Raw genomic sequence first — 16,769 nt, 5'->3', positions numbered from 1 at the left:
AGCTGAACATGAGAGGTTTTTGGACCAATTTTGTGTTCTCCATTCTTTAAGCACCGGTTCGAGCACCGTTTAAGCACCGGCACCGTTTCAAAAGTACCGGTTTGGCACCGGTATCAGATAAAACCTAAACGATACCCATCCCTAGAAATGAGCAAATTATTAGATGCTTCTGGTATTAGCGATCACACGAGGTCCCCTGGTAATTAAATATCTTGTGAATCTCCATCTTTGTGTTATAAAGCTAGCATTTGCTAATTAACATATAGAGCGCAGGTTTGTGTGGCCTTAGATGTTTTTCAGTTCAGGCGGAGCGCTGTGTTCTCGTGTGCTTCCACGACATGCTGTGACATGAACTCGGAGCCTCCGTGCAAATTTTCCGTGAGCCGTTGTCATTAATCTTAAATTCATTGTTTATTTGTGTTGGAGGAGTTTCTGACTACGAAACGCAGATTTGATGGATGCTTCACTCACAAGTGGGAGCTGAGGTCAGCCGAGGCTGATGAGAACGTCATTAATTTCCGCGGTCATAAACCGAAGTGCTCGGCGTAAAGTTTAAAATGATGACCTGATGAAAAGCGAGGGCCCGCATCAAATATAACAATCCACAGAGATGAAACCCACAAATGTGAACCTGTTGGTGGTGCTAAAGGAAAAATTTTGCTTAGGCTTCATGCTTAAGAAACCATAAACAGACAGAATTAAAGGTGTTTGGAGTGCCTCTCTTAACAATATAAAGGAAACAGATGTGATCAAATGTGAAAGGAATACGTGAGTGAGAAATATGAAGAAATATACCAAGACAGAAGCAGCCAGACATGCAGATAGCATCAGCTTTCGACAGTGACATATACCCCACAGTGCTCTCACATATGAAAAACAAAATACTGATATTCAGCTTTTCATTCGTCTGCATCATTTCTCTGCTTCCTCTGCTGGATGGTAATTCAAAACACTGTATACTGCATCGCTCACAGGTTTCCATTCACTTTCAAACTCCGTCCCATAATGTATTGTGCTGACAGACACCTTCATCAAACTGGTCGTAATCGATCACTCGGAACACTGCGGTGTCGACTCCGTGCGGAGAAATACCGTGTGAGTTTTTGACGTGGAAAATTTGTCTGAACCCTGAACCCTCCGTCGTGCTCGACGAGTCTTGAAAAAGAGCAGAAACACCAATAACCCCATTTAATTTACTTCATTGGAAGCAGAAATATCATTAAAGGTTTTCTCATTAATTGTTGGGGGAAGCTCCATTCTTCGGTGGGGGACAAAAAAAAGAAATGGATAATTAATGCTTTTCATGTAGCACAAAGACAGAAGAAAATACAAATCAATGAGATACCTATTGATCCACGAATTATAATTTTTGCACCGTTTCTGCGCTCGCCGCAGTCGTTTTGTGTCTGCAGCGGTCGAACACCGGCGGCCGTCTTCTATCAGCCAGGAGAACACATCCCATTTTTACCGTACCTTTAATTCACTCTGACTCTCCAGTTCCCCGGAGCAAATGGCTATGATTGATGGCTGGCTTCCAGACTAATAACCACGTGGTCTTTTTCCCTGCAGGTTTTCTGCATTATGGAGACATCTCCAGGGCTGTCAGTAAAGCAGAGGCCCAAGCCCTGGGGAACATTATTGACGAAGCTGTCCGTGCGATCACACCGGACGCCGTACTCACACTGACAGGTGGCTTTCGCAGGTACAAGACTTGTCTCCTCCTTTCAGTGTTGATATTTGACGATGAAATACAACGGCACCTTCAGTCTTTCCTCGCCCCTCCCCATCCCCCATTATTGTTCTGTTCATATTAGACACAGGGAAAGCAAAGACATTAGCAAAGCCTCAAGAGGTCTGCTTGATTCCCAGGTGGATCTTATTACTGTTATTATTATTATTATCTGATATCAGAGCATAGAAGTCACAGAGTGAGTGTCTGGGTAGAAGCGTCAGAGCCGCTGGTGTCTAATTGCATCTTGCAGTTTTCGAGGGTTCTTAGACAAAACGGATTAATTGGACATTTACCACCGCAGAATATTCCCCATCTCACGCCTTTGTTCTTGACAGTAAAACAGAACGCCAGATAGCACGGGTTACTAACGTTTTGCATTTACATTAAGATGCTAAAGTGAATTACATTTGTCAGTCTCAGAGTGCACAGTGAGTGCGCTTGTAAAGCTACCTACTGAGTGCCACTCGCAGCCGGTGCCTCCCTCCATTGGCACGTCTTTGTGGTGCTGTTTCATTCATTTATTTATTTGTTTATTTTGTTATGCGCAGTGCTTTGTGGCTCAGTAAGTGTGGAGCACTCCGCTCTGTGGTGTTGTAAAAATCCAGCCGTAACCAGTGGCGTGTGAGGTAAATAATTCAAAAGCAGTCTGGCAGTAAGGACGGGCGCTTGCCTCTCTACAGGGGTAACAGAGCTGCCGCGGCTTAGCTGATGGTCTTTAATAGTGTCTGGGCTGCAAACATCACATGTTACTGGAGTTATTCCTGCTCCCTTAAAACCTTATTAAAGTTTTCCTTTTCTGCATTTGCTGTATTCTGTTTGTCAGAGTTTGGTAGAAAATTACTATATGCCAACTTATATAACGGGGAAAAAAAGTCACTTTAGCTGCAGGACCGGTATCGTGGCATTATCTCACATTTGTCAGGTGTAGCCAAATAGCAAAGCATTAAGGCTTTGCTCTGAGTCCAAATTCAACACACTTTGTAATATACAACACCGATTTACATGCTGATCCTTATAGCATACTAGCTTTGCAGCAAATCACTACTTCACTATTTTATACTAGGAGGAAATATTTGCAGCACCAGATGCCGACTGCAACTCCAGAATGACACAATTGTCTAAACAAAGAGAGAGCATGGTCCTTTTCCTGAAATCTGTTTCTTACCTCAAGCCGTTTAGCCCACGTCCACTGTTCATTTTGATTTCTCTTGCTGTGAGCATTTTCTTTGCGCATTGCAAAAAAAAAATAAATAAAAAATTGTAAATCAACAGCCAAACCCTAAAATCATTTTGTAGGCCATACACATGTCCCTTCGTGGATTTTTAGACCAGTGTTAAGACTGTAAATGAAATCTATTTTATTTGCAGTTGTAGACCAATCAGAGGTTGATACAAAGTAACCTTTAACACTCAAACTAGCAGACAAGGACACCTTTATCAAAGAAATACCTGCTGCCTACACGAATCACACGAGTGTTTTATTAAAAATCACCTGTGAAAAATATGATATATACACTCAGTGGGCACTTTATTAGGGATGGCTTAACTTCATTTTATTAAGGAAATGGCATTATTTCTCTGCTCAAAACATACATTACATAAAAAACAAAACTATCCAAATCTACCTAGCCCTCTGATTCCCCCCCCTCCCCCTTGTTTAATTATGAATTAATTGTGATTGACCACATTTTTTTGGGGGAAAAACTGAGTCCAATTTCACTACCCAAACCCAGGCCTGATTACTGCCAGAACTGTTGAATCAAGAAATTACCTAAGTAGAAACTGTCCGACAAAGTGAAGTAGGTTAAAAGATTAAAAAAAAAAAAACATCATGCCACTAAAGAAACAAAATCACTGACATCGATCAGTTTGTAAAGTGTTACGAAGCTATTTCTCAGGCTTAGGGACTCCAGTGAACCACGATGTAAGCCTCACAAATGGAGAAAACTTGCAACAGTGGTGAACCTTCCCGGGAGTGTTGGGCTGACTAAAATTATTCCAAGAATCAGGAAGTCACAAAAGAACCCAGAACAACATCTAATGCACTGCAGACATCTCTTGCTTCAGTTAAGGTCATTGTTTATGATTCAACAAAAAGAAAGACGCTGGGTAAAATGGCATGCATGGGACATTTCCAAAGCAAAATCTTTTGGGAAAAAATTCTGTGGACTGACAAACCAAATACCTTTTGGACGTTCTGGAAGTTTTGAGTCCCTTTACATCTGGCACAAAACCAACACAGCATTTCATAAAAAGAGCATCATACCAGCCGTGGTGGTAGTGTGTTTTCCTGCTTTAGGACAACTTGCTGTAATTGCTGGAGCCATAAATTCTGCTTTCTACCAGGAAATCCTGAAGGAGAATGTCTGACTATCAGTTCATGCCCTGAAGCTCAAGCGCACTTGGGTTATGGAGCAGGACAATAATCCAAAACCAGTGTTGGGACTAACGCGTTATTAAGTAACGCGTTACAGTAACTACGTTATTATTGTGGTAACGAGCACGGTAACTAGTTATTATGCCAAAATCAGGAACGCGTTAGTCGTTACTGGGATTTAGATAGGGTCGTTACTCGTTACTTCGTGTGGTGGCTATCGCGGAGCTTCCACAGATTCAGTAACATTAGCAAAAGGTTAATGCAGAAGGAAAAGAGACCCGAGGCGGCCGCCGGTCCGAGTGTGAACTGAACTTCAGGTAAGAAGTTATGACCTGCAGTCTATCTGGGTCAGATATAAACCAAGTTTAGGTGGAGTTTATTTTCGTTATTCTGACTTTTTCCGTACTGCGTACTAGCTAGCATGACGGAGTTTCTATACAGCTGGGTGGGTGCTATGAAGTTAATCATGTTGAACTTTATTTTGTTCATAAGTTATTAGAGTTGCCAACCGTCCCGTCTGGTATTCAGAGAAAATATTACGCGTTTCTTATTGAGGTGAAAAGGAACAGTTTGTCCCGTAATTCAGCTACAATGAAAAAGACAAAGCTGGAGTTATTCTGTGTCTTTGCTGCACAGCTGCCTCTTCTTCTTTCATTCTCCCCCTCCCTCTCCTGTTTCTACTTCAATCATGAAAACTGATCAGTGATCAGCTGATCGGCTTTTCTCTCTTGTTTGTTTATCGCCCACTTTGCGCCAGAAAGAGGAAACCAGCCGATGTCGCGCTAAACAACAGCAGCACGTTTAAGCTTGATCAGCTGTTGTTAGAATTTATTTAATATTAATTTCTAGTATCAGCTGATGTTTGCTGGAGCCACAGCTGCAAAAAAGCTGCTGGTCATGATATCGGTTTGGTTATCTGGTGAGAGGGAAACATGAAGATGAAACCAGGAGATGTCCTTACTGAATCATCAGAGCTGAACAGGTGATGGAGAAACAGGTTTACCTTTTAGGTGACATGAATGAGTTGAAGGGAAGTTATGAACTGTTTCTGAGAGACAGATAACCCCAGGATCCTTTTTTAGGTAGCTGACAGTTGGTAACTGTGCAGGTGCGGATCTAGCAAAGTTTTGCCAGGGGGGCCAGGTAGGGCATTAACAGGGAGAGGTGGGCACAAAGAAATAATTTTCTTTCTTATTCTCATTTAAATTGTCTAGCTTTTAAAAAATAATTATCTGAATCTTACAACAAAGGATTGATAGATTGATGCATATATACCATCAGAACAGTGTACATCACTGTCACAACAGCGTTTGTTTTCATTCAAAGGCTTTATGAGTTTTCCTATAATGGCGGGCCAGTCTCTAGTCGAAATGCCCAGGCCGATTTTTTGTCCCAGTCCAGCCCTGTATGCAGCTCATCTGCAGTCTGGTGTTGCCTACATCTTCCTAGTCAGAAGGCAGAATTTCCGAGTTCTGAGTATAATCAAAGCACCACGACTGCAGTTTTTGTGTTGGATGTGAAAGGCGCACATGACGCTGTGACGTAGGCTAGAATCATGGCAGCAGTCAATGATGGTCCAGGCGTGGGATTTCTCTCGTGGAAATATGCACATTATCTTTTCCTTTCTATTGGTAGGTGGCACAGTGCACTTGTGGCAAGTAAGCAAGCTAGAAGACTGGCAAAGTTGTGGAAGCAACACATTAACAAGAGAATTCTGAGTAAAACCAAAGTTACTTTCCCTAGTAACTAGTTACTTTGAAAGTAACGAGTAACTTGAAGTAACTGAGTTACTTTTGATAGAAGTAACTAGTAATGTAACTAAGTTACTATTTTAAAGTAACTTACCCAACACTGTCCAAAACACACGAAAAGATGAAGGTTTTGGAGTGGCCTTGTCAAAGTCTGTACTTAAATCAGACTGATTTTTGGCATGATCTTAAACCCTCCAGGGTGGAAGAATTAAAACAATTCTGAAAAGAATAGTAGACCAAATTTTTTTTGTGTTCACTCAGGTTATCTTTGTCTAATATTAAATTTCGATTGATGATCTGAAGCACGTAAATGTGGCAAATATGTAAAAAACAAGAACAACCTAAGAAATCAGGAGGGGTTGGCAAATGTGTAAATGGGAAAGATTCACAAATTTCCTAAATAAGGATGTTGTGAAAATCCACAAGGAAAAAAAAACAAAAACGCTCCAATCTTCAAATAGTTAAATGACAGCTGGAATGATGTCTGATTATGTAAATAACTGCTCAGAGGGGAAATGTGGTAAGAGAGTCGAGGAAGGTGATTAGAGCATCATGGATAGTTAACTTCAAGAATGAGGGAGAGGAACAGCTCAAGATTTATGGGCCAGGAGTCTGCTGCAAAGTGTAAAGGGGCCTGCGAGAGCGCCTTTATGGCTTCAAATTCGGGGAAATGAAACACACATTTACTTCACCCCATATTTGGTGCAGACTTTGGAGAGAGAGAGAGCGAGATAGACCTAATTGGAATCATGCGGCGCTATAATTGAAGAACGATAACTTGTGCATTATCAGTAAGCAAGTAAGTAATTTACCTTTATCTTGTTGAAAGGCTGATTCTCCAGACATGGTTTAAACACAGTGGGAGGCAGTATGAGGTCTATTACACCAAAATAGTTCATATGCTTTCTAAGATGCCAGCAGTACCACTAATAATCCACTTACTCGTTTCACGGTGACATATTTGAAAATGTTCCCTTCTAAAGTCCTGTCAAAGCTCGATTTAATTACCTATAATTTTGAGCCTGGTGTAGAGTCTCTTATTAGCTTCATCTTTCTAGCCGATACCCCTTGTCAAAAATGGAAATGTGCATATCCTATATACCTCCTTAAATAGCTGCACCCGGCTCTGGTAAATCTTTCATCTCGGCAGAAGATGCACAAAAAGATACCGCGACTCCCAAAAGTTTCACAAAATAACTCGTGTGCTGGAATAAACTCAGGCTGTCATCCACTTCAGAGAGAAACAGCGTGGCGAGGATTTGTTGATGCCACTGACATTAGCCTTATTGAAAGGACAGCTGTGGAAGGCGGGTGACAAGTCTTAAAGCGGTTTTGTTGGAGGGGAGGATTAAAAATAGATTACACTTGAAAATACAGCTTCTTCCACAACTGCATGTGAAGGCTCACGCAGTGTCAGCGGAACACTGTTTATTTCAGTATGAGGCAGGCAAGTCCCCACTGAGGGACATCAAATTGTCTGGAATATGACTCAAAGTGACACTGATGAGGGGGGGCATTGGTGTCTCCTCTCAAATCCGCAAACAGCCGCCGAGTCCCACCGCACAGTTTGCCTTGAACAACAGCTGAGATAAGTATTCCTTATCGGCTTAGTTCGGGGTGTCGTGATTCTAAAACAAACCTCATTATCAGCTTGCAGGGGAGGAAAGAGCAAAACAAGCCATCTGGTCATGAAGAATAGGCCACACTTAGCTGCTTTTTCTTGTTCTCATTCCGTATCTTCCTGATTATCGCCTCGCGCTGCTGTGTTAGCAAGAAATGTGGATGGGAAGGCTGATAGAAGGGGAAAATGATGCATAGTCACAAACAAAGCCTGGTTGCTTTTTTGTGACCTAAGTTTTGCAGAGCTTAGCCTGCAGACGCCCGCAGCCTAACACTTCGCAGATCTGTATTATTCATGCGTGTCACCTTGTCGTCCACACAAAACTGTAAATAACCACGTGTATTTCATTGTCTTTGTGCAGTAACACTTAATAATTTAGCATTTTCCCTCACGCGATAAAAGACTAGATGGCCTAAATTCAAACCAGGTGTTTATCGACGTGCAGCTGTGCCCGACCGCCTATCAATTCTTCTGTTTTTACCCACATCTTCACATCCATCCATCCATCCCACTGAGCAGGAGTGGGTGTCTAATGCTAATCAGGAACAGAGCTCTGAAGTTGCACTGCTAAAGGCAGAGACGAAGAAGAAGAAGGAGAACCCCTGGTATGCTGGAAGAATGTGCACGACATGCTGTCATCCGCCTTTCCGCTGACTGCTGCTGAATTATCTGCACTGACCTGACACATACTGATGCTCAAATGGGAGGGAGCTGAAAAGCGTAAATGCTGCTTCCCCTAAAATAACCACCAGTTCCCATGTTATCCACTAACACACACACACACACACACACACACAGACACAGACACGGAAAACCACTATTTGACAAGATTAGGTCGTTCTTAAGCTCTGATAGGAGGTAAACCCAATTTATGCTGATGATCTCTCTCTGTCTCCTTCCCGCTTTGGTTTCTTTGCTATTCTCGGCACACATTTATGCAGTGCACTCGAGTGGGCTTTGCCGGCGCAGCAGAGGCTAACAGCGAGACTCACTTAACAACTTAAGCGCACTCTACGAGCTGGAAGTGTTGCGGAATCTCAGCTTTGCCAATTAAAGCTGAGTGTTGGGAGATTTCGTAGGCAAAAGTTGCTCGGTCAGCAGATGGAAATCTGTGATGCATTCTCAAGTAGCGCTGTCCTAACAGTCAACTCATTAAAGAAGTGCCAACTCTTCACATCGAGGCCTATATATGTGTATGTATATACTGCAAAGTCTAAACACGAGTGTTAAAATGAATTCACTTAACAGCTTTTGATATTTAATACAAAATAATACAGGCTCTCAAGGCAAATTGAATAAGTGTTACCAAAGACGCAGCTGCAGAGTGAACCTGTAAACCAGGTGCTCATTCTGTAAATGCCACAGGGGTACACGCTGTCTACTGCTAATGCTAACCATTAACATTATCATGCCTTCTGCAGCTCTAATGGCTGTTTTCTATTACTTCCTTGCTCCCTGAATTAGCCACAGTGACCTTTGAAGCGTTCCCGCAAGCCATTCACAGCCTCTGCACCTTTCTTCACTCTCGCTGCTGTCAAGCAGCAGCAAAGAGAGATCAAACACCGAGCCTGCAGAGGCTTCTTTAGAGCTGTATCGCCCCCAACATTCATTGTCACTTTGCTTTGTTGTTTGCTGTGACACTGGTGCTTACGTATGTAGGATTTTTCGCTCGTTGTTTTTTCAAAAGCTTTTGTGTGTGCGTGTGTAGGTGTGTGTGAGTGGGTGTCGGGCAATGATTAGGCTGCTGAAATAATGCAAGGCCGCCTGGCAGGTAGCGCTGGCATAGGCCAGAGCTAAACTTGACGACGGTCGGGGGTATCTTCTGTTATTTGAGGGCACAACTTTAGCCCTGGTTTTTTTGTTTCTGTGTATTTGTGTCTACACATTTTTCATGGCTGGTGGAAAAACCTGCCATATGAGGCAAGCTACTATAATCGCCAGAAACCCACAGTTTCTTGTCATCATTCTGTCTGACTGCTGTTTTTGAGTCATCCTGCAGCCTGTGACAGGATGCATTGTGTGAAAGGAAGGAAAACCCCTTGGACAGGTGGGCCAGTCCATCGCAGGGCTTACATTCAAACCCATTTGCAGTCATATTTACACTTCTGAGCAGCTCATCGTTTGTCTTGAAGGCTTAATTTTATTATCGTCTGGCTTGAATGCCAATGAGCACGCCAAAGTACTCTCAGAGCATCATTACTGGTAGATACACATACGTGATTGAGAATTTTAAAGGAAACCTCAAAGCAGTGAATATGCTTCTGTGAATATGATTGTAAGCACAGATGCTGCTCGTGGTGTAAGGCACACGTGGGTGTGTCCAACTGCTTTTGCGATTGTGTTGACTGGAAGCGCCTCTGAAACCCTGGCACAGCACGGACTGATCTTAACTGGCTGGAGGATGATAAATATATTGCTCGTTGGAGGAATGCATTATCAGCAGGTGGAACTGGAGTGGACCTCAGCCACAGCCACTAAATTGATCTCCTCTCAAGAGCTTCAAAGCACAGATATAAACCTCCTTTCAAGGACAGTCGTAAATTCCCATCAGTTTATGTTCTGAAACTTAAATAATAATGGATATATATGATTAAATATTACTAAATTGATATGATAAAACCCAGTTCGAAGTTCACAAGCTAGTGTATATTGCTCGTGCTGGTCCGAGCCCGGATAAATGGGAGGGTTATGTCAGGAAAGGCATCTGGTGTAAAATCTGTGCCAAATCAAATGTACATATTTGTTTGCTGTTGCGACCCCCTGGGAAATAACGGGGCAGTCCAAAGTGCCTTCTATTAAACTGATATGATAACAATATATCAGTATTATAATGTGCATGACTGCATATGTACAATGTAAATGTAATATAACTGTAATAAGATAGCATACTCGATGCAGAAATATAGTACATAAACCAGACCGCCACATCATAAAAAACACTTACAGGTGAATAACATTGATCATCCAATTATGATGCACAGTTCTGCCGGGAAGCTATGGCTCCTGGCTTTCACTCTGATATTACTTTGACACCTATCACCTACTCATATACTAATGCAGACCAGCACTCCCCATATACATTGTGAAAAGGCTGTTAGACAGATAGAACATATATATATAACAAAACAAAATACCCAATATATAGTATTGTCTTTATATATGTATAAGTAACTAAAATTTTATGTTCTGAAAGAAGAAGAAGAAACAGGCTTAAACTTATATAATCCCACATCTTCTTTCTGTCTGATGAATGGCAGCAATATACTTCCTACTTTTGTGCACGCACTTCTTTTATCCTGTCAATTTATGCAACTAATAATACATAAGCTCTATGTGTGTAACCTGTAGGCCTGCTGTGTGTATCAAATCAGTTTCACTCATAATGAAAATTTGTTGAAAATGTTTTTTAGCTTCAAGTATGAAAATCGGACAGTGGGTGGTCCTCAAACAGAAAACAGGCAACCGGGTTTTAGAAAGCAAAAATCAGCCAAAAACAAGAAAGAGATGCTAATTTCTGAAGACATTAAAACTGAAATAATTCTTGAACCGAAACTTTCTTCAGCATATCTGTGGTCACCGTATGGCTTTGATAACCAAAGATATGAATTTAGTGGTTCCTAGTAATAGCCTGTTCAATAAGTTGAGACAGTTTCCTGGAGATTAGGCAGGCGATCAGAGTAACAAATGCTCTCTGATCTCTATGTCTCTGATACGTGGGAAAATAATAAAGCCCCCTGTAAAGATTCAGAATGCCACAAGGTTGCCGTGGAAAGATGATTCCCTTCACAGGCCGGTGTCCTGTATGGCAGTTTTTTGCTAGCCAAAATTAAATTGGATTTTAATATTACAGTGAGTTATTGCTAACAAAAATCAATCAAACAAACAAAAAATAAATTATAATATAGAGACAGCAAAAATGCCAGAACTCAAGGCTTAGTCAAAGTGAACGGTGCCACCACTGTGACAACACCCTTTGGTTAGTCTCATTGTGAAACCTCACAAAGGTTGTTTGCGGTTGATAATGCACACTTACAGTCTACTGACGTGTCAGTCGCATAGTGAAGCACACCCTGCTTAATTCTGCTTTTTGCCTCAATCCTGTTATATTTAGGAAGAATTGAAACAAGCAACCGAGACTGTAGACTCATAGCTCACAGGAGAAGGTTTCCAATACGGCTCGACTCAACCAGCAGTTCTCACTGACGTCACCCCCTGCTGGCCATTACAAAAAGTGAAAATTAGTCTATAGCTGGGAGTTAGAAAACTATATGGGACTGTATGTCTGCGAAGGTTCTCAGTCATCCAGGTCATCGTAGTCTAAGGAGCTTGGAAAGAAAAGCATCTGGACCTCTTTAAGTTGCTTGAAGACGTTTCACCTCTCATCCAAGAAGCTTCTTCAGTTCGAGGGTCAAATGGTGGAGAGTTCCAGATTTAAGTCATATGGGCGTGACCCCGAAGAGGGACATGGACCTCAGGAAATCACATGATAAGTTGCGACTAGGTTTCACAGTGTGTTCACTCGAAACCTTGGCTGATTGTGAACCTCACCCGTTTTCACACCTTGGCTCGTGTGATTAGATAGAGGATCAATAGGGGGTCCGTGTCCCTTTTGGGGGACACTCCCTTAGGGGTTAAATCTGGGACTCAACATCCTTTGACCTTAGAACTGAAGAAGCTCCTCAGATGAGACGTGAAATGTCTTCAAGCAACTTAAAGAAGTCCAGATGCTTTTCTTTCCAAGCTCCTTAGACTATATGGACTGTAATTTCCGAAGAATATCTACACGCCGCATTTGCACCATCAAGCCCGGGTTTAGTACTAACTCCGAACCATTTGTATTCTGAAGAAGCCAACAACTAAGTCTAAATAAAAACAGTTTCTCAAAGTGTACACAAACTGACCAGTGATGCCAACACCCCAGTGTTTGCTTGGCTCCACATGTTTAAATTTGGTCACTCAGTCGGCCTGACAGTCCTTACTGTTTGATCAGGCTTCCCTAGTGTGGTTGGGTGTGACAGATTTACGCATAGTGCAACACGCTTATTTGACATTCAAAAGATTTTGATAAACAAATGTTGTGACGCTCACTTCTGTAGCAGGACGGTTTCCTCTGAGCGGGGTACACAGGGATAAATTTCAGTAAGTTTACAATAGATTTCTGCATATTTCTCGCGTTTCCTCTGATTAGTCTGAATAACTCGCTGCTGTGCCGTGACTTAAAAGGATAGGCTTCTAATAAAAACGCTGCAGAGAAGTGTATGATAATTTACTTTTCAAGCGACAGAAAAGTAGGGTAGGAAAAAAAAAACTACATTTGCTCCTCCTGATTAAATAATGGGGATGCTTTTGCTTTTCTTGCTCCTCTGCTCAAGTGCCTATGGATCCAGTGAGCCAGACAGAAGCTTTGATATGCCTTTTGTGCACATATCTTCTGCCCATACAGCGGTTCCGTGCAGAGCTTTTTCTTCTGCCAGATAATCACTTGATAATCACTCAGTACTGCAACATCTCTTATGTGCAGTTGTGCTGACAGAGTAAATGCATTGTGCAAACCTATTCAGGGTCCATATGGGTCCGCTTTATGACACCGATCCAAGTAGAAAATGATGATTCTCATAAAAGTTAAAGCTCTGACAGCTGAGGCAACAAAAAGGGTTTTTACACTTAGCTACTGAAGGGAAAAAAATACTTGTTTGAATAATGAAAAAAAAAAAGAGCCAGTGCCATTAGCTTGGCCTGTTCTTTTAATAGCACCGTCTGCCACCCTCCCTCTTCATCAGTTAAACGCTATGACTAAAAGATAATTCATTTCATTATTTCCAGGATACAGTGAGTGGGTAACTGTGCTATGTCTTTGTCTCCAGGGGGAAGGATTTTGGCCACGATGTAGACTTTATCGTGACCACACCACAACTGGGGAAGGAGGAGCGTCTTCTCACCAGCGTTATTGATAGACTAAAACAGCAAGTAAGTATGTTGTTTAGGTCTTTCTTAAAGCATAGTATTAGTATCCTGAATGAACACACTATAGGCTAAAGTAAATACAACGATCCAATATTCTTGAGAGGAACAATAGACTGAACAAAGCAATGCTAATATTTTTTTTGAAACCTGTGTTTGTGGAGTGCCTGTGTGTTAAATTTTTAATAAGCGGGAGTTCAGAGCAACGTTTGAACACTGCTTTGCATTTGATGTTAAATCACTGAGACTGGTTTAGGTGTCCATCTGTGTTTCTATATCCTGCATTCATAAACAATCCCTTTTTAATTAAACCCACCTTACATCCTGGGCCACGGTGGCACAGCAAGCTCGCACCACTGCACCGTGATGAGGCACATGCAAATACTGAAAACATCTTTATTGACTGCACAATGCAAGGTTGGCTTTGAGGGGGGAAAATGAGCAAATGCAAAAATTCCCAAGGATATACATGAAGGTGCTAGCGGTAGTTCAGACTACAAGGCAAGTGTTTCCAGAGCAGCACCAAAACAGTGATAGACACGGCTGAGACAAGTGCTTGTTGTTGCTGCATGCTGAGTAATAGAGATACTGAAGCCAGCTATCTGTCGGCGGTGTGGGAAATGTGAGAATGTGGAAGGCGGTTTGTTTTAACATTCTGGTGGCGTGATTCATACGTCATCGCAGACATCTGTAATTATGCTTATATTAAGTCTTAACCTAGATTGCTGAGACTATTCATAGCTCAATTCAGGTTCTGCAGTCATGTGATTTCTAACCACATGTTATCTTGTCTGCCATGATGGAAGCGTGATGCTGTAAGGTCAAAAGAATCAGCAGCTACCCAGGCCTACAGGCTGGTCTGCAACCATCTGGCAACTACTGGTCTTGAGGGAAAAACATTTATCCCCCGTTGGTAAATTGTTGTTTGATGGCAGTTGCTGTGAAATCAGTTGCTAAAGCCTGAGTCATGCAGGCCTAGAGACAAATCAGTGACCTCCTGGCAACTATTAACTGCTTAGGAAAAATGTGTATTTCCCAAGCAGTTGCTGGAAACTTCCTTGCAATTGCTATGGTTGCTAGGAGAGCTCAAACACTTGGAAACTACTCCTTCAAAGTAAAAGGTTTAGTTTTATTTTGAAGGTGAATGTTCTCTGTTTTCTGTGGCTGTATCACTTCCACTACGCTGGACAACTCTTAAGCAATGCACATATGACATCACGTGAAAAGTCTCTTAAGACAAAGTCATCAGTAATAACCTGCGTTGGTATCCAAGTTACTGCATCTGAATCCCTGCTCAGGACTGACTGCTGTCATATGTTGACGCACATTTGACACCATTTTTCAGTGTGCACGGTAAACGAACAGTACGTCAGCCACCTGTTTTCCCAGCCCTAACCAATTTGTTTCAGTGATGAAATGGAACCATGTAGTTACCAAGATGTCTAGCCAAATAGCAACAAAACTAAACATCAAAGGATATCTTGCAAATCTAAAATCAGTGGATTTTATGAAACAGCAGCATCTGATACTTTTGCAATGAGGATGGATTGTGTCCTCCAAGTTGCAATTTTTAAAACATATCTGCAAGTTTTTAAAGTTTTTAATAGTCAGGTAGTAGATGAATTATCAAAATCTGGTTTAATAAACCATGCGTTTGTGGTTGATAAACCCAATGATATCACATATTGTGGGTTCTGTTTCATGCTTACATTTGTGTATCTCATCAGACTGTTTTAACTGGCGGGCTATAGCTGGCAATGTGCTGAAAAACTCAACATGTTCGCTCATTCTCTAACACCACGTGAACATCCATCCATCCTTGTGAACATATTCATGAATTTTTGTGCTGCTTTGGAAATAGATTTGAATTGTAATCTCTGCATTTTGCAGCCTGTTGTATTATTTGTGTTTTGCCTATAGCATGGTTTCTCCTAATCGGTATGATGAGCCCCTCAAGGCTATAACAATGCTGAAAAAGAAGTACAGAAAACTCCCCCAAAGAGCTGTGCTTAGGGTGCACACAAACATCAGTGCACCAGTGTACCACGTTCAACATAACCACAGTCGTAACCATGGAGAATAACAGTAAGAGTAACAAACAAGCTTCTCATAAGATCATATTAAGCCCACTGTTATACTGGAGCTCAATACATTGCTAAATTTCAAAAGGATGCACCACAAAATCTAGGTTGAGAATAAAATAGGTTTCTTACACACCAATTTGCACATTCCTAAAATTGCCATTCCCTCTATGGCATGGTGTGTAGCATGGTGTTGCCCTCAGGCAACAAACCAAATTTTTGTTTATTACACTGTCCCTTAATCTTTTCAAATTTATTTACTTATTTTGTGACATAAAACACTTCAGTCTTCAGTTAAATGATGAGTAGCAGAGGGTTTGACTTTTGACCTAGGGGTGGAGCAATCTTTTTAGGTGCCAAAGCTACATGTGACAGAGTGCCATCTACTGAGAAGAATATCATTTTTATGCATGTTTGAATTGAAACAAAAATATATTTAAAAATTGTGCATGTTCAAAAACATCTGAAGAAGTATTTTATGTTGTTTATAGACAGATTCCGATTTAATGTATTTACTACTTTTACTACTTTACTACTATTTACTAGTTTGTTGCCTGGGATGTGTAAGCAAATCATGCACTGGAAAAGCATGCACAAAGTTGCAGGAAGTGAGGACGAGGACATTTTATGGGAGGAAAGAATTTGATTGAACAGTTAAGGTCATAAGGTCACTGCCTTGGTGAGGACAGCGAGCATGAAAGGATCCCAGAATCAGGTCTGAGGAACAGTTAGGAGATTATGGGTCAGTTAAAGGCTATACATATGTGATGTGTGTGGGGAAACAATAGTATGTTCATGTTCATGTGTGTGTGGGAATTGATAGTTTGGAGCAGACTTTATGAAGGGAGATATAAGGTACCAGGATGCAATACTACTCCAAATGACAGATATGTGACATCCACCTCTGATTCATAAAGTTCCACACAGACTAATTAGATACATTCAGACACATAGAAACACATACAATCACACATACAAACCTATATGTAATGTATGGTATGGCAGATAACACAGACACACAAACAGCAACACACACAGCTATTTGTGATTTATTACTTGGGAGTGGTTGTGGCTCACCTCCTTGACCAAAACCACACCCAACTAATTCATAAAATTCATACAAATCAGCTGCTGATTAAGTATCCTTGTAGCAAGATACTGAACCCAAGTTGCTCCCAGCGTGTTCAGGAGAGTCCGGATGTTAGATAGAAAGTACGTAGATGTAGAAAAGGGGCTTGTATGAATA

General features: G+C 41.5%; 1 protein-coding gene across 1 annotated transcript in view; it reads left to right on the top strand.

Annotated features, from left to right (window-relative positions):
- The window catches only part of dntt (deoxynucleotidyltransferase, terminal), a 106,147-nt gene that overhangs the window by 37,403 nt on the left and 51,975 nt on the right, over positions 1-16,769 (top strand). Inside the window, exons 7-8 of the mRNA XM_085183352.1 lie at positions 1,570-1,702; positions 13,346-13,448. Coding sequence (XP_085039478.1) covers positions 1,570-1,702; positions 13,346-13,448 — 236 coding nt within the window. The remainder of the gene's footprint in view (positions 1-1,569; positions 1,703-13,345; positions 13,449-16,769) is intronic.

This window comes from Neolamprologus multifasciatus, chromosome 13 (genome assembly GCF_963576455.1).
Source record: "Neolamprologus multifasciatus chromosome 13, fNeoMul1.2, whole genome shotgun sequence".
In the NCBI taxonomy this organism is placed as follows: domain Eukaryota; kingdom Metazoa; phylum Chordata; class Actinopteri; order Cichliformes; family Cichlidae; genus Neolamprologus; species Neolamprologus multifasciatus.
This window is presented reverse-complemented; position numbering and strand designations above follow the sequence as displayed.